The following is a 19,305-nucleotide window of genomic DNA, read 5'->3' on the forward strand; positions in this document are numbered from 1 at the left end:
GGCTTTTTACCTGAGAAAATGTATTTTAAGATAAGTCTTGGAAACTTCAGCCCCAATGGCAACATTCGCAGGTTGACAGAAGCAAGAAAAAAAACTGAATTATGAACTATCTCTACTTTTTGTCTTTCAGGTAAAATTAAATATCAATTTGAACCTTGCACAGGAAGATCATTGGATTATTGAATGATTCAGAATGAAAGCTGTCCACTTGGCCTGTCATGACTATGCCAGCTCTTTGAAAGAGCTATCTAATTAATCGCACTTCCCTGGCCTTTTCCTAAAGTCCCTTCAAATGGTTACTGTTCAGACCTTTTTCCAACTCCTCTTTGTTGTTAAACCTGCTTCCACTACCTTTCAAGGCAGTACTTTCCTCATCACTGTAACTTGCTGAGTTAAACAATTTTTTTTCCACTCCCTTCCTGCTTTGTGTGCCCATTGTCTTAAACCTGTGTCCTCCTGCCCTTCCTGCTAATTATTTACCCTGTTCAATTTTAAGGTAAAGTATGAATGCCCATTCAAAAAAAAAAGCAAAACAGGGGCTAATACAAGGCTCGACAATGGGTCTTTTATTGAAGAACACCCTGCCCACTCCTCCCTCGTCCTCTTCTCCCCAAGTTTGGTCTGAACTGCCCAGTGATCTAGTCTCAGGCTATGGTCAGACCTGAAACCTGGCTCAGGTTCCTCTCTTCAGCTGGCAGAGACTGGATGGACTGTAAAATGAATGGGACACTTTGCCGTTTTGCTGTCGGCCCTCAGGGCTCCTAGAAGAGCGATTGGAGAGAGCCCTTGTCTGATAATTTACCAGCAGTGTGCAAGGTGATTTCCCCCTTAGGTGATGTCACTTCAAGGAGGCAGGCACTTTAACTTCCAACCTATTCTCAAGCAAATTCGATTGTTCGCTAAATGTATCTTACCTCATTCTCCTGCTCATCGCTGCAAGCACACCTCAAGAAGCAAGGAATGTCTGTCCTGGATTTGAGACGGTATACAGATTGAGGAGAAATCCCGAGACAGTATTCAGTCTAGATTCTCAGTTTTGCACAGGCCTCATGCCGATACTTCTCTTTTTAGTTGAGCTGACATTTCATTGGCAAGGAATCCTCTCGTGGGTCAATGCAAATTGTATTTGGCACCAATCATGAACAAAGCACAGCTGGTGATTACTGATCAATGTTACACACTGGCCTCCTTAGCAACCTGCTGAATATTTTTACTAAAGAGTAAACGTGAATGATGTACTTCACAATGCTGCTAGGAACGTACAGGGTGACTTTTATATCTCCAAGAACTGTCCATGTAAAAAGGTAAGTCCAGTTCCTTCACACAACTATTGTTCCTATAGTAAGTCTATAAACATGTAACTCTGCTTTTGAAGGTGTGACCACATTGGTGGCATCTACAAATACCTTTAAGTTCATTAAAAAATGTGACTCGTTTGAATGATTTACAATTTTATATCCTATCTCATTCCTTCTTGAATGGAAATCAAGGTAATTCCGTCAGGGTGAATCACGCTTTTCAAGATTTAGATGTAATCTGGACTTTAAAAATCACACAAATGTATCTACTCTGTAACCTCGCTAGTCCGAAATTTATTGGTCAGGAATACCAAGAAGAAAGGGAGACAAGATGTCAGTGGGAAGTAAACTTGATACCTCCTGGAGGCACAGAGAGAGAGAAGCAACAGGTCTATCTTGGGAGTCCACGATCCACATGAACCTCCTCCCACCTTACCTTCATCCCACCTTTATCAACAAACCCATCTATTCCTTTCTCCCACATGACGCACATCCAACTTCCTCAGTTCACCACAACCACTCACTGCGGGAGTGAGTCCTTCATTCTCACCAATCTCTGAGTAAAGAACCATCTCGTGGATTTATTTGTGACTCTCTTTTATTTTATGGCCTGTATTTCTGGACTGCCCCAGAAATCAAAATACCTTCTCTACATGTCAGCCCTGGGGAACCCCTTTCAGAGTTTGTTTGACCTATTTGGAGCCACCTGGGGTACTGAGGCCATAACATTACTGTCCCAGCATCTATTTGGATAATTAAAGATCTCTGTGCTCACTACTCTGTAATATTTGCACCTCTCTGTAATGTCCTTGCAAATTTGTTCCCCTACATCACATTTTTCTCACTAGTTGTGGCCTCTAGACTACACTGAAAATTGTACTTTTTTTTTGGCTTAACTCAGTTCAATTCTATTCTTGACCCATCTGGAACATCCTTTCTCTCTAGCACTGTGCTGCTGTCAATACTCGATGCCATCACTCCCCTATTTTCTCTCCTGGACATCATGCATTCAAGAATATTAGTGACAGAAATCTAACTGAGGTGGAGTGACAGCTCAACTTCCATATAATAATTTCTGTTGGAGTGACTGATTCACATCTTTCCATCAGTGGGAGATGACGGGAATGCAGCCTCAGAGCTATGGTGAGGTCAGATGCAAAAATCTGTTGCACTGAAGAGTCACACATACAGCACACAAAAACAGGTCCTTTGGTCCAACCAATCCATGTCTTCTGGTGGATGAATGTGTTGGTTGACAGGAAGGTCTGTCACAAGTGCCACATGTGAAGTTATCCCTTACCTGTTGTGCAGGGTGATCTCCATTGATGACTTGCCTGCAGAGCAGGTTTCTGAAACCATTTGTTGTCACAGTGCCCATTTCCTGGCCACAGCTCCATTGGCATTGATTATTAGCTCGTGTTTCCCACTTAGAGTCAGAGAGATATACAGCACGGAAGTAGACCGTTCGGTCCAACCTGTCCATGCCGACCAGATATCCCAACCCAATCTAGTCTGGCCCATATCCCTCCAAACCCTTCCTATTCATATACCCATCCAAATGCATCTTAAATGTTGCAATTGTACCAGCCTCCAACACTTCCTCTGGCAGCTCATTCCATACCCACACCACCCTCTGTGTGAAAAAGTTGCCCCTTAGGTCTCTTTTATATCTTTCCCCTAAACCTATGCCCTCTGGTTCTGGACTTGTAATTGATTTTGAGGGATATCTGACATGAATCTGAGTTTGGAGTGCAGGTCTTTCGACAGATTACCTGTACGTAGAACCTGCTTGGGGATATAGACATCTTCCAGCAGCATGGGGAGGCACAGAAGCACAGAAAAAGTTGGTGATATTAAAGAGCTGATTGCCCAGTTATAGAATCGAGGAGTATTGGATTCTCATACCTATGTTGTTCCTTTGAAAAGACTATCCCATCAATGACCCATCCACTGATCTTTTCCTTTACTGAATCATTGAATTCCTACAGTATGGAAGAAGGCCATTTGGTCCATCCATTTCACACTGACCCTCCAAATAGCATCCCAACCATGTACCCCCACCCCTCCTTTTCCCATGGTTAATCCACCTAGCCTGCGCAACCTTGGACACTATGGACAATTTAACACTGCCAATCCGCCTAACCTCCACTCTTTGAACTGTGGGAGGAAATCAGAGGACCCAGGGAAACCCACGCAGACTCAGGGAGAATGTGCAAACTCCACACAGACAATCACTCGAGGAAGCAGGGTGCTAACCACTGAGCCTCTGCGCTGCCCTGAAATATACAAATGTTCTCCCTTCAAGTCGTCTTTTGAAGGTTAATATTGAACCTGCTTCCACTACCCTTTCCAGTTGTGTTGGAGAGGAGTGATAGACAGAGGGACCTCTGCATGTCTAACAATGTCCAGTTCTCAAAGTTAAACAGATCTGTGTTTAGCATCCACAACACCACCTTTCCCTATGACAGCTTAATTAGAGACTCCGTCTTTAAGAGCAGGAAGCTTTACAAATCAGTTCAGCGAGCAATCATTTGAATCTGCTGTAACCTCTCCAGTCTAGAATGCTTGGAAGGTTATTCCTGGATTCTGGAGTTTTTTGGATGATAGATTGACAGTAGAACATCAAATCACAAGAAAGGTTGAAATGACACTGTATATATAAAAATTACCTGATGCATAAATCAGAGCTGAAAATCCAGTAATTAAAATAGTTTTACGCCAGGTACAAAGATCCAGCGACACACTTTAACTGTGAACAAGGGCTTTGCTCCCAATTGGATTTATTTTTCTCAAGGATGTGTAATATAATTTCAAGGGAAGTAGTTAAAGCTGCATTAATTACTAACCATGGAAAGCCTGTGGCTGACAGAAAGCAATTGGATCAAGGTTTAAGTAGATAATATTCTGGTCCAGAAATTGCTGGAGTTGGATGCTACGAATTAGATTTTAGACTTCATTCTTCAGACCATACTTTGCATTGCGAGTTTCGAGGTTTTGATAATGGCTGAGTGAGGACAGTCATTAACCTGGGATGTCTGTGAATATCAGTCCCAATGTTTATCTCCTTATGTATGAAGGTCAAATGAAAAACAATGAGATAAAACAGGTAAAATTGGCATCAAATGGACACAGAGAGAGAAATGGTTGGAAAGAAAGATTGGATTAGGCAATTCAGAAAAAAAAATCTGAGAGAAAAAGGAAAAAGCAATTTTTAAATGTATGTTTAAGAATATTTTAAAATCTATAGTGTACTTTTAATTTTGAATGGGATGTCAGGACTACAAATTTTGTCATCCAGGGTCCTTACGAAATGAATTGCTACCCCTAAATTATTAGGATTAAAATTAATACATTTTAATAGTACAAATCCAGCAATTTTATAAGGTTTGTGACAAAATATTAATTAGTTTCTCTGAATCTAATGGAAAATATTTCTGCAGTTTAGGAAAATATTTAGGATTCCTGAGGGATTGTCAAAAATTCCTGTACTTCTGATGCACTGTAACCTCATGGTTATTTTCTCAGCTGTTCCTGGGCCACTCTGTACAACAGAATTGCTGGGGGCCAAGAGAGTTCTCGCCCATACAAAGCAAGTGACCGAGAAAAGCTTTTCCATGCCATGACAAGCTTGTACTAACTTTGGCATGAACCCAGTTGACTGCCTCTCCAGAGTCTTGACCACATAATCAAGGCTGACACTGCAGTACAAGTGTTGCACTGTCAGGGGTGCCATCTTTCAGAGGAAGTGTAAAACTAAGGCCCTTCTCAGGTGGATATTGAAGACCTCATGATACTCCCAAGAACAGCAGGAGTATTCTCTATTGTCTCCTGGAAGTTATTTGTTTCTTAACCCAGACAGATTCTCTGGAGATTTGTCTTATTTGTCTTGCATAGATTGACTGCCTTTACTGATGTACTGATTGCACCTCATTAAAGCACTTAACTGGCTTTGAAACACTTTGACACTGCCTTAAAGTTCTTTTTTTCTTTCTTAGGCAGATGATGCAGCTGCTATCCCATGAACACAACGAAGGCACGAAACACTACTGAAAATGACTGTTTGTAAACTTGAGCCAGAACTACAGGGTAGGCTGTCCCAAAAGCAGCTACTTCAAGTTGCATGTAGTAACCACTGGGTAATTTATTAGATTTTCTTCCTGCTTGTTAGTATATTTATGCAGAAAATGAGAGTTGATGTGAGGACCCTTAATGCTTTTTGTAAAAGTACAAAGATGTTCCACAATTGTCTTTTGATTTTACGAGGATTTGATTTCATCACCGTGTAAACTATAAAGGCTTCACAATGACCAATGCAGCATGTTAGAAGATAAGGAAATGCTGCAAGTGAACAGCTCTTGATGAGACCATTTCTCCTTCAGTGATGAAATCTAATTTCTTTTTAAGGAGATAGCACTTTTTTGCCTATGATTGCATTATTTTGGCAACATTCCCCAAATAACCATATAGTCCTGGCAACTTCCACTTTTTGCTAATCCGGGTGGCTGTCTGTTCCCTGAAGAGAAAGTGAGGACTGCAGATGCTGGAGATCAGAGCTGAAAATGTGTTGCTGGAAAAGCGCAGCAGGTCAGGCAGCATCCAAGGAACAGGAGATTCGACGTTTCGGGCATAAGCCCTTCTTATGGGGCTTCTGCCCGAAACGTCGAATCTCCTGTTCCTTGGATGCTGTCTGTTTCCTGACTCTACTTGTACCAGGAATGACATTGAACGCCATCAAAGACTATTTGGAAATCCAAATATATTGCATCTACTGCATCATCCTCACCTATTCTTTCTGTTACTGTTATCAAGGTAATTAGTCTGTAGCTGAATTCTCCCCCTCCCATCAGCATCCCAGTGGGTTACCATTGGCCATAATCTGAACTAGCTTTATAAAAACCGGAATAAAAGCAAAATATTACCAATGCGGAAAATCAGAAATAAACACAATTAATGCTGGAGAAACTCAGCAAGTTTGGCAGCATCTGTGGAGAGGAAGCATCTGAAGAAGTCATACCGAATTCAAAATGTTAACTCTGTTTCTATCTCCATAGTAGCTGCAGGACCTTCCGAGTTTCTCCAGCATTCACTATGTTTGAGATATATAAACACAGTAGCAACAAGATCAAGTCAGAGGCTAGGAATACTGTGGCGAGTAACTCACCTCCTGACTCCCCAAAGCCTGTCCACTATCTACAAGACACAAGTCAGGAGTATGATGGAATACACCTCACTTGTCTGGGTGAGTGCAGCTGTAGCAACACTCAAGAAAGTTAACACCAACCTTGACAAAGTAGCACTCCAACCCCACCTTCAACATTCACTCCATCCACCACCGGGTGGCACGGTGCTCAGTGGTTAGCACTGCTGCCTCACAGTGCCAGGAGCCCGTGTTCAATTCCAGCCTTGGGCAATTGTCCGTGTGGAGATCGCACATTCTCCCCGTGTCTGCGTGGGTTTCCTCCAGGTGCTCCGACTTCCTCCCACAATCCAAAGATGTGCAAGTTAGGTGAATTGGCCATGCTAAATTGCCCATAGTGCCCATGGATGTGTAGGGTGGGTGCATTAGTCAGGAGTAAATGTAGGGGAATGGATCTGGGTGGGTTACTGTTCGGAAGGTTAGTGTGGATCTGTTGGGCTGAAGGGCCTGTTTCCACACTGTTGGGATTCTATGATTCACCGATGCTCAGTAGCAACAGTATATACCGTCTACAAAATGCACTGCAGCAACTCACCAACCTTCTCCGGGCAACACCTTCTCAGCTAATGATAACTACCATATAGAAGGACAAGGGCAGCAGATGCATAGGAACAGCAGCACTTGCGAGTTTCTCTCCAAGCCAGTCGCCATCCTGATTTGGAAATTTATCAACATGCCTTTTGTGTTGCTGAATCAAAATCCAGGAACTCCCTAACAGCCACTGTGGCTGTCCCTACTTGCCGAGGACTGTAGTAGTTCAAGAAGCAGCTTACTACCAGAATGATTTTTCTCCAGACTAGTTTAGAGGTGGTCAATAAATGTTGGCCTAGCTAGCAATGCTCACATTCACTGACTTATTCCATCTACCTTTTTAAATTGTATTGGCTGCCCACTTTGTTAATATTCCTTTGTAATTAGTTTTTAGGTACATTTAGTAGTGTTTTTGAAAAAGGAGGTCTGGTGGCACGGGGGGATAGCATCCCTACTCCTGGGCTGGAAGCTTTGAGTTCAAGAATTTCTCGGACTTAAGAGCCCTGGAAGGTTCGGTTAGAGCTTAGTTGATTATCAATGAATAAATTCTTTCCTGATCAGTCATACTGGAGGAGGCAATGACAAACCACTGGATGTTTTGCCCAAATAACTATGGATCGTACACAGAGGACCATGGTCATGAGTACCCTCTTAGTGCATCAGACTGAAGGGAGACTGAGAGAATAGTGTCTCTGCTATCCTTTCCTTCATTTTGGTTTAATATATGCAAAGACACAATTCAGCGCAGGAGTTTTTATGCTTTCTCTAAATTTGCCTCATGTATTAATGACCTCTGCGTCTTTCCATCTTAAGAGTTTTTTTTCCATTTTATTAATCTCCCCTTCTTATGCCTTGTCTGCCAAGTTGGTCTCCCCAGTAACTATAGGATTACTGTTTAATACTTCTGTTTTCTCAAATCGTAAAACACAGAAACAGACCCTTCGATCCTCGCTGACCACGTTTTCCAAACTAAAACTAGTCTCATTTGCCTGTGTTTGACCAATGTCCCTCTAAACTTTTCCAATTCATGTACCTGGCCAAACTTTTAAATATTGTAACTGTACCTGCATATACCATTTCCTCTGGCAGCTTGTTCCAAACACTCACCACCTTCTGTACGAAAAGGTTGCCCCTCAGGTCGTTTATAAATCTTTCTCCTCTTACCTTAAAAATATGCCCCTGAAATGTCCCACCCAAGGGAAAAGATATCTGCCATTCCTCTTATCTGTACCTCTTGTGATTTTATAAACCTCAAAAAGGTCACCCCTCAACCCCCTATGCTCCAGTGAAAAAAAGTTCCAGCCTATCCAGCTTCCCCTTATACCTCAAACCCTCCACTCTTGACAACATCTCTAACAAATCTTTTCTGAACCCTCTCCAATTTAATAATATCCTTCCTACAGCAGGGTGACCAGAACTGTATACAGTACACCAAAAGTGGCCTCACCAGCTTCCTGTGCAACTGCAATATGATAATGGTTCACAATCAGAACCTGTGAGTTTATTGTCTGTATCCCTTATTGACTTTACCCTGATATCCTGATCTTTCTTTCATTTATGTGTCTGTAGAATGCTTCATTTTTTCTTCTTAATTTTGTGATTCTTCTATTCTTCTGAATTTTTTATTTTATTTTTCTGCTAACCTTTATGTTCCTTTTCTCTTTCTTATTTTAGCTGTCAATATATTTTAATATTATGATATTTTATTATTATTCTTATTTCATAATATTTTCAAACTTGACCTTGTTTCTGTGACATGTTTCCTACAGTATTGTTCCCATTGGCATCCATTTCTTCCTTTGTTAGTTTATCCCTTCAAAATCAGTTTTGCTCCAATCTATTTCTTTGCTCTTTTCCTTCACAATAATTATCTCAAACCCTCTACTATTGCTTTAACTTGCTTCTCTAATCTGTTGTAATTAATTTCCTGCTATTACATCCAGCAATATTCCCTCTCTTTTTGGGACTTCCAGATGCAGAGGAAGGAAGGAGTCCCGTACACACTGTAATAACTATCCCTGTCCCTCTTTTGTTACCTGTTCCCAGTTTTTGATTTGAAGGTAGTTAAAATCTTCCACGATTATTATTCTCAGCTCTTTTCAGTCATTCCATGTGTTTGCATGTATATTTCTTCTTGAACATTTATTCTGGTGTTAGGTGGTGTATAGTGGGCTTCTTAGTGTATCTGACCGCATATTTGTATTCATTTTAATCCAGATGGATTGTTTTTCTAACCGTCTGTTAGTTATACCTTGTTCTTTGCTGTACATCACCTCTCATTTGCAAAGCAATTACCCACTGCTCTCCATTTCCCTGTCCTTTCTCATGTTATAGCCAGAAACATGTCAGTTGTCAGTCTTGTTCTTTACATAGACATGGGTGAACAGACAGATAGAATTTATGGGAAGATAGATGTGAATTAATATACAGATAGATGGGAAAATGATGGACAGGTAGTTGGAATGAATGGATAGATAGTTGGAAGGATGTGTGAGCAGATGTGCAGGTAATTTGATACATGGGATTACAAAAGATTTTGTCTGGAAGGAAGGATGGATGGATGGAAAGACAAACGGAAATGGAGACAGGTAGATAGAAGGACATTTGGTTTGTTGGAGACATGGAGGGAATTATAATGATGGAGCAATAGCAAATGGAAGATACATGTTGGATGAGTAGATGGATGGTTGCTGGTACTTGGTTGAGTGGGTGCTTAGACAACTACATGGTGTGCGGATGGCTTTGTGGGAAGATTTATGAGTGTGTGCTTAGAAAAATGGATAGGTGGCTTCATGAATAGAAATATGATGGGTGCAAAATCCATTGTGAATGGGTATTACAATGAGATAGAATGATGAATAAACAAATAGAATGATGGATAAGCACATGGTGGCAGATTAGATGGAGAGATTAGTAGTGAAGGGATCGGCAGGCAATGAAAGGACAGATGATGAACAGAACAATAGATGGTGAATAGACAAGTAGATGTTGGAGGTGAAGACAATTGATGAAGGGACAGATAGCTGGGTGAAGATATAGTTAGGTGAGAGATGGAGAATGGATAGGTAAATGATGGAATAGATGGAAAGACTGTGAATGGATAGTTTGGTGAAATAGACAGATAGATGGCAAATTGTCCAATGGATGGTGTACAGACAGAGATACCAGCGGGTGATTGTACAGATAAAGAGTCAGAAGCATTGAAGGACAGATAGATTTACAAATTCATTGGAAAATTGATAGACAATAGATGGAAAACTGGTGGATGAATGTCAAAACAGATAATTGCAAAAATGGATGGATAAACAATCGATGGTCAATGGATTCATAACTAGTTGGGGAAGTGGTTAGACAGACAGATGGTGCCTGATGGAGGGATATTTGGATGGTTAGATAGATAGTGGGTGATTAAAACCTGCTGGCAGTAATCATTCCAACCTGGCACATGGACTGAAAGCATGTGAAAGGCAGCAGTTCTTTTTGAAGTCAGGAAAAGAATTAGCTTAAAGTATGAAGCTGACTGATTAACATATGTTCTGTTCGTGGTTGTATTTGGAATAGTTTTGCACATTCTGAATCCTGAGTCGGTCTAACCTCGGAAAGTTTTTTAGCAAGAAAGATGGACATTTCCTCTTGGTCTCATTGCCTTGTTAAATGATACTTATTCAACAGTATGAAGGATCCTGTTGTTTAGACTCACGTTTGCTGTGCTTTCTTGAGGGACATTATAGTAAGTGTTGAGTGTTATCAGAAATATGGAGTTATTTATTCATGGCCTTTGTGTGTGGTGTCAAGTCTAAGGTCAAATTAATTAGTTGATTTTGTTGAGAAACAAGGGGAAAATTAAACAGCCTCAAAAATTGATTTCTGACACGGCAATACATGGGTATTCTCATCATGAAAACGTGGCTAGTGATTTCTTTTAGATTTTGCTTTAGTGGGGGTGAAAACTAAAGTCTTTTATCACTTTTGTAAATATAAACCACCCAACATTATGTACTCCAACACATTTTATGTTACTGCAGCACAGCATGTTCCTTTAAGCATCTGAGCAGCTAGAAATTTCTGCAGAGAGAGTTAAGCAAGCTACAATCTGGGGCTTTGCTTTTTAAGTAAAATTATCATTTTTTTTTGGAAGGCCTTTAACTGAATTTTGAATTGCTTAGAGGCACTGCTGGTGCTACAGCTCACAACCATGTGTCAAAGGATTACCCGCAGGACTCTAAGCATTTTAAACAATTCTCTCTTTCCCCTGCAAAGCTAATGGAGATACAACTCCATACTGTTGTTTTATACGTGAGATTCGGACTGTCACTGGGGAAATCGCTCTGTTTGAGGATGAATCTCTGTCATGCAGCAAGCAGTTACATTTCAGGCTTGCTTACCACATGAGCTTCTTTTCTGCAGGTAACTGAGGGGAAAATTTCCAGAAAGTACACAGTGAAGAGGGTTTATTCTTAATTATGTTTATGCTGAATATCTGCTTCCATGGAGGTTTTCCCTTTTCTGCAAGAAAACATTTACATTGTACTTACTTTCTCATAGTCTGAAGTACAGCGTTCCCAGTTTGTCCATTTTACTGCAGTGGGATCAATATCATGACTGCGCTGTCTCCAGGGATATTAATGAACAGCTTCGATTCCCTTGTCCACTATGATCAGGGTGAGCAGGTTTTCTTTGTAAATGTATCCTACAAAATTTACATTGTACACTTTTGAGCTGTGTCAAAATGGAAATGTGGGATTAGTCAGTTTACTATGCAAACTATCTGTACACAAGCTGACTAAGCTGAAAAAAAGAAATGGATTCATCCAGTCAACCCGAAGTCCTAGGGTTGGAAACTCTCTGCATTGCTTGGTCATTACTTTTTTTCTGTGAAATGCTGTTAATGTTTCCTGGCGCTGATCGAGATGTGCACTAAACAGAATCTGTAAATAATGATCGGGCTCAGAATTGGTGAGCAGATTCTTGTATCCCGTCAGCCTGCTGAACATCTCACGTTCATAAAACAAATGCTTCTGGCATCACTTAAGTCAACAAGTTTTGTTTTAGAAAAATCTATTTTTGAAGCTTTTGAAATAGTTGTTATTACGTACTCATCTTTTATGTAAAGAAAAAGGCCAATAAATTGACACTGTTTGTAACTGGCGTTGAGTTCTTTATATTTATCAATTATCAAGGATAATGTGAAGATTCCTGTCAGTTTGCCATGGGAGGATAGAGGAGAAGGCTTCACTTCAGGAGATTTTTGTGAACTTCCAACCAATCTGATCAAGTTCATGGCAGAGAGATGACAATTAACTTTTGTGTAGTTCCCGCATGTGCCATAGAGCAAATACTTCAGATCTATTCACTCAATAATGGTATTCTGTCCATTTGATACAGTTTGTGTCATCACTGCTCTCCAACTTCCCACCATTCCACTGCCGAGATGATCCCTTCCCTCCCCTGAGTTAGTGCGAGCTGCTCGGCTGATGTATTTGGCACTTAAACCTGTCTCCCATCCACAAGATTAAATTGTTTAAATATTGTATTTCAGCAATTGACTTTGTCCCTGGAATGTGGGCAAGGCTGCAGTTAATTATCCATCCATTGCTGTCCTGAAAATGACATCTTGGCTTTGCCTCTTCTCCATGCTTTATTCTGTCATGCGGGCAAGACTTGCAAGGCTAATATTTAATGGCCATCCCTGATTGCCCCTTGATTCGAGTGCCTGGCTGAGTTGTCATGGTCACCATTACTGACAGTAGATTTCAACTCTAGATTTATTAATTGAATTCAGATTTCCTGTTAGAATTTGAACTCTAGTCCCCAGAGCATTAGTTTGGATTCCTAGTTCATTTGCAATTAACTAGACTGTTATTATGCTGTTACTGTAATGATGCCTTTTATGATGATTTGTAGCAGTTTGCTCTGCATCTGGGTGGCTTCCTCAGCAACTTGAGGAGACCCCCTTTCAAGTTGACCTGGAGATTTGAGACTGAAATTGTTTGTGGTTCAGACCAGGTCATGCTGACAGGTTTCCTTGTGAGAAAGATTGATAAACTATTTGAGGTTTTGATTTTACTGCAAATTTTATACAAATATATTCAGCTGCCAGGAGTCAACTTAGCAGATTTACCCAATTTCAATATCTCTGGAAGGAAATACCAGTAAACTAACACGCTTGGAAATGAAGATGTTGGTTATATTGGAGTTCCATTTAGAAGTGGACACGTCAGACCAGTATGTGCCATCTGCAGCTTTTACTGTTTCTTATGAATGGCGATATCTCAGCTCAGGATTTCTGGTTCCCTAACGGCTGAGCTATCTAAGCACCATTTACCCATTGGTAATACCCTTCTTTTGAACAACAGCAGAAGTGGTTTACTCTGATGTTCTAGTCAACACTCACCGCTTCACAATGATAGGTTTATTCTAACAGAGCATGGATTGACATTTGAAAATTGATCCACCCTTTTCGGTTCTTGACCGGCAACCATCTGTCGAGGGCCCCATGATGAAAGGAATTGAAAGGCGACGTGAAGAGAAACTATCTTGGTTGTTGCAGGTTCTGGGATTTAGATGTTTCAGTAAGAACAGAGAAGATGGTGAAAGAGGGGGAGGTGTGGCATTCTTAGTCAAGGATAGTATTACGGTGGAAGAAGGGACATTTGAGGACTCGTCAACTGAAGTAGTATGGGCTGAGGTTAGAAATAGGAAAGGATAGGTCACCCTATTGGGAGTTTTCTATAGGTCTCCGAATAGTTCCAGAGATGTAGAGGAAAGGATAGCAAAGATGATTCTGGATAGGAGCAAGAGTCATGGTAGTTGTTATGGCGATCTTTAACTTTTCAAGTATTGACTAGAAATACGATAGTTCGAGTATTTTAGATGTGTGCAGGAGGGTTTCCTGACACTATGTAGACAGGTGAACAAGGGGTGAGACCACATTGGATTTGGTACGGGGGAATGAACCTGGCCAGGTGTTAGATTTGGAGGTCGGTGATAGTGACCACAATTTGGTTGTGTTTACTTTAGCGATGGAAAGAGATAGGAATATAATCACTGGGCAAGAGTTATAGCTGGGGGAAAGGCAATTATGATGCAATTAGGCAAGATTGAGGATGCATAGGATATGAAGTAACCTGCAGGGGATGTGCACAATTGAAATATGGAGCTTATTCAAGGAACAGCTACTGCGCATCCTTGATAAGTATGTACCTGTCAGACAGGGAGGAAGTGGTAGAGTGAGGGAGCCATGGTTTACTAAAGAAGTTGAATCTCTTGTCAAGAGGAAGAAGAAGGCTTATGTTAGGATGAGCTATGAAGGCTCAGGGTGCATGAGAGTTACAAGCTAGCTAGGCAAGACCTAAAGAGAAACCTAAGAAAAGTCAGTAATTTTAGTATCCACAGGGGCAGTCAACAAGGCTGTCCCCTCCTGCCATTGCTTTTCACATCAGCGATTGAGCTGCTGACAGAGGCCATTCATAGGGACACCAACATACCTGCCCCAGAAGTGGGATTAAAATCACACAAGATTACATTGTATGTAGATGATGTCCTTATCTTTCTGTCAAACCCAGCAGTTTCAGTGTATCATTTGATACAATGCATTAATTCGTTTGGCACTTTTTTTTGCTACAAGATCAATTTTACAAAATGGGAGGCCATGCTTTTTAGATTACTTACAGTGTGGAAACAGGCCCTTCGGCCCAACAAGTCCACACCGACCCGCCGAAGCGCAACCCACCCATACCCCTACATATACCCCTTACCTAACACTAGGGGCAATTTAGCATGGCCAATTCACCTGACCCGCACATCTTTGTGACTGTGGGAGGAAACCGGAGCACCCGGAGGAAACCCACGCAGACACGGGGAGAACGTGCAAACTCCACACAGTCAGTCGCCTGAGGCAGGAATTGAACCCAGGTCCCTGGCGCTGTGAGGCAGCAGTGCTAATCACTGTGCCACCGTGCTGCCCCCTAATGCCACCATGCTGCTTATGGGGTTCTCTGAAAAATACCTGATGTCGAGGGCAATTCTCGACTTCCTTTCAAGTGGTAACAGAATGGTTTCCTTTATTTAGGTATATTCATTGGTCCTGTCTTTGATCAGCTATTTAAAGCTAACTTTGTCCACTTATTTGACAAAATCAAACAGAACCTACAAAGATGGGAGGCGCTTCCAATATCCTGGCTCAGTCGGATAGCCCTTGTTAAAACAAGTATCCTCCCTCACCTATAATACCCGATGCAACCGCTTCCTTTGACCTTCACTAGACAAACATTCAGGAGACTGAATGGCTGGTTCAGCTCTTCCATCTGTAAACAACTCCTTATCAAATTAATCAAATTGCATCTGTCCCACAGACTGGAGGGTGTGGACCACCCAGATATTAAAAACTACCAAACTCTCTTACTAAACCGGGACCTTGGGTTCATGTCACACTACAGGTGACCACCATTGCACTATACACACACACACAGGCACTCCTATACACACACATATACACAAACACACCTGTACACAGACACACACACAGACACTCACACACTCACCCATGCACCCTCTCATAGACTTAGACCCCTTTACACTCACACACACACATATACGTTTGTGGGGTGAACTTGTACTTGCAGAGTTACATTGTACTTTGCTCAAAAACTGCATGAATCCATGTAAGACCCTGTTAACTTTTTTTTAGATTAGAATCAGTCTTAACATTATGGCACAGACAACAGAACAAAGGGGGCTAATACCTTCAACATATTATCTGGGCTGACACCAATTGTTACAGTTAACCTGAGAATGTGACTTTTGTGACTTACATATGAAAGAAGTGAAACTATCATGGTCATTCTAACAGATGAGAGACTTAACAAACAATCAAGGTATTTTTCAATGTATAATTTCAGTTACATCACACTGTAAACTTTTGCTATAAATTCTGTGTTACGATCGAGCCCTCCACAATCACCTGATGAAGGGGCATCGCTCCGAAAGCTAGTGTGCTTCCAATTAAACCTGTTGGACTATAAGCTGGTGTTGTGTGATTTTTAACTTTGTACACCTCACTCCAACAACTGCATCTCCAAATCAAAGCTCTCTTATGTGAGTGACTGAGCCTGCGGGGACTCTGCTTCAATATGATTAGACATTGAAACTTTGCAGGAAAAGTGCCCCCTTATTAGAATGTTGTTCCTGGACAAAATGAGGACAGTTAAGGAATATTGCCATAATCCAATCATTATCAATACCGTTAAAGTATGGAGGGCACTGCAGCAGAGCGAGGGCAACACTTTGGGCAGCAAGGGGTGTGTCTTGTCTGTGTGACTTATTTGTGGGGGAAGAGATCAATTGACTCAGAAGTACAAACTACCTAGCAGAGGCCTCTTCTGTTTTTCCCAAATCAGGGACTTCATTCAAAAATGAACTACACTTCTAATCGATCCTTCTAGGTCTAACACAGAGAAGAGGGTGCCTAGCGCTAAGAATACACTCTCTATCAGCAGTCTTTATCATCTGTTGGGGGATGACCCTTTGGGCGAGGTCGAGTGGCTTTGTAAAATCTGGGAGAGAGAGCTGGGAGTTGAGATCTCCTCTGAGACATGGGAGGATATTTGGGAAAACGCAAGAAAGATTTTGATTTGTAACAGGACCCATGCCCTAAAGCTGAAGATTCTCTACAGGGTCCATCTGGCCCCAGATCGCCCCTCAAAATTCAAAGTGGGTGTATCGTCAACATGTCCCAAATGCAAAATGAGTACGGGCATGATCACTAGTTGCCTTAGGTCCTGCTGCAGGCTCCGGACATAATGGAGCTCTGTGGTGAATGCTGTAGAGGGGATCTTAGGGTCAGAATTGGAGGTAGACCCAGTCTCTCTTCTCCTGGGCCTGCCCAGCGTTTTTCCTTCAGACGCACACAGGAAAAAACTTTGCAATACCCTTACTTTTTGCTAGAGGAAAAACATTTTGCAATGTTGTGCCTGAAAACACTCCTGGTCTGTTGGGTTCGTGTCAGTTAGTCATGGAGCATGTCCCTCTGGATTTTCTTACAAGTATGGTACACCATAAAACAGAATTTTTATAAGACATGGCAGCCCTTTTTGGATTACCTGGACACAAATTTATCTCTCACATGAATAAGGGCTTTTATATAGCCATGATCATTGTGTCTAATGAATCCAACCCCCTAGGGAAGAAGTACAAACATATGAATATGTGCAAGTTAGTGTTCTTGATGATCAAGAGTGATTGTTTTGTCACGCTGAGCTATATTATTTCTTTATTTGTGTATCTAGTTTCTTTATACATATATGTACATAATTTTTTTGTGATTTGTATTGTTTTTGGTAGAAAGTAATATTTTTTAAAAATCTTTTAATAAAATATCTTAAAAGAAACCTGAGGTTCATCTTTTTTTATATAACAAAGGGTATTAAAGGTTACAGAGCCCAATTGGTTAAATAGGATTGTGATAAAGAATAGCTCTGTTGAACTGAAGAGGAGGAATAGACTGATCGATTTCCTTCTATCGGATCTTCACCAGGATGATCTTCCCAACACAAGTATCAGACACAGGGACAAGAACGACAAAGCTGGGTGGTACAACTGGCGAGTGGTAGCACTGCATCAATTCCTTCCAACTCTTCTGTTAGATATTATTAATAATGGGGAGGGCTGATGGGATTGGCCCACTAGGCTGACTTTGGAGAAGGAACTTTCTGCCACATTTACAAATTCCAATTGCTGAGCTTCTGATGTTCTCTCGCCGAGGAGATTGGGAGCAATGAGTCTTGCTATGTGTCACTGATTTCTAATTCTCAATTCACCACCTTTTCCATTGGCCTTGCTTCACCTTTTTATTTCCACCTTCTGTTCCTCACTTTCTCTTGCCATTTCTGATTTTTGCTCTTTCTCAAACCATTTGTTTTCCTCTCTCTACCATCCTGCCTTGTCGCTACTCTCCTCCTCGCTGTCATTTCTCTCTCTTTGTCATAGAGTCATAGAAATGTACAGCCCATCCATGCCGACCAGATATCCCAACCCAATCTAGTCCCACCTGCCAGCACCCGGCCCATATCCCTCCAAACCCTTCCTATTCATATACCCATCCAAATGCCTCTTAAATGTTGTAATTGTACCAGCCTCCACCACATCCCCTGGCAGCTCATTCCATACACGTACCACCCTCTGCGTGAAAAAGTTGCCCCTTAGGTCTCTTTTATATCTTTCTCCTCTCACCCTAAACCTATGCCCGCTAGTTCTGGACTCCCCGACCCAAGGAAAAGACTTTGTCTATTTATCCTATCCATACCCCTCATAATTTTGTAAACCTCTATAAGGTCTCCCCTCAGCCTCCGACGCTCCAGGGAAAACAGCCCCAGCCTGTTCAGCCTCTCCCTGTAGCTCAGATCCTCCAACCCTGGCAACATCCTTGTAAATCATTTCTGAACCCTTTCAAGTTTCACAACATCTTTCCGATAGGAAGGAGACCAGAATTGCACGCAATGTTCCAACAGTGGCCTGACCAATGCCGCAACATGACCTCCCAACTCCTGTACTCAATACTCTGACCAATAAAGGAAAGCATACCAAACACCTTCTTCACTATCCTATCTACCTGCAACTCCACTTTCAAGGAGCTATGAACCTGCACTCCAAGGTCTCTCTGTTCAGTAACACTCCCTAGGACCTTACCATTAAGTGTATAAGTCCTGCTAAGATTTGCTTTCCCAAAATACAGCACCTCGCAATAATTTGAATTAAATTCCATCTGCCACTTCTCAGCCCATTGGTGCATCTGGTCCAGATCCTATGGTAAGCTGAGGTAACCCTCTTCGCTATCCACTACGCCTCCAATTTAAGTGTCATCTGCAAACTTACTAACTGTCCTCAGTCTCTGTCCTCCACTGTCACCTTCCCTCATTCTGCTACAATGATCCGGGAGGAATAGGTTAGACTTCAACAGAAGGAGCTTCATCACCACAATCCATGGTCCCAAGAGGCCACATCTTTGTCCTGAGAGAAAGTAACCAGCTCAGTGGAAAGAAATGAAGTCATCCAACACCAAACACACATGCACAGACTCATATCTGCACAAAAACATTCAAATCCTCATTCATCCTGGTCCACCCATGTTGACGCGACTGTCAAGAAAACACAACAATTTCTCAGGAGGCTAAGGAAATTCAGCATGTCCAGAAAGACTCCTACCAATTTTTATAGACGCACTATAGAAAGCAATCTATCTGGATGCATCACGGCTTGGTATGGCAACTGCTCTGCTCAGGA

The 19,305-nt window shown here is 41.6% G+C and overlaps 1 protein-coding gene across 2 annotated transcripts in view; it reads left to right on the plus strand.

The window, feature by feature from the left end:
• Positions 1–5,909, plus strand: part of ptchd1 (patched domain containing 1) — a 44,930-nt gene extending 39,021 nt beyond the window's left edge. For both annotated transcript variants that reach the window (XR_009645258.1, XM_060833332.1), the window contains 2 exons: positions 131–1,304; positions 5,294–5,909. Coding sequence is in view for 1 of the 2 variants with exons in the window: in XM_060833332.1 (XP_060689315.1) it covers positions 131–187 (57 nt within the window). In the remaining variant the exon portion in view is untranslated. The remainder of the gene's footprint in view (positions 1–130; positions 1,305–5,293) is intronic.
• The last annotated feature ends 13,396 nt before the right edge of the window (positions 5,910–19,305 follow it).

Source organism: Hemiscyllium ocellatum, chromosome 12 (assembly GCF_020745735.1).
Source record: "Hemiscyllium ocellatum isolate sHemOce1 chromosome 12, sHemOce1.pat.X.cur, whole genome shotgun sequence".
In the NCBI taxonomy this organism is placed as follows: domain Eukaryota; kingdom Metazoa; phylum Chordata; class Chondrichthyes; order Orectolobiformes; family Hemiscylliidae; genus Hemiscyllium; species Hemiscyllium ocellatum.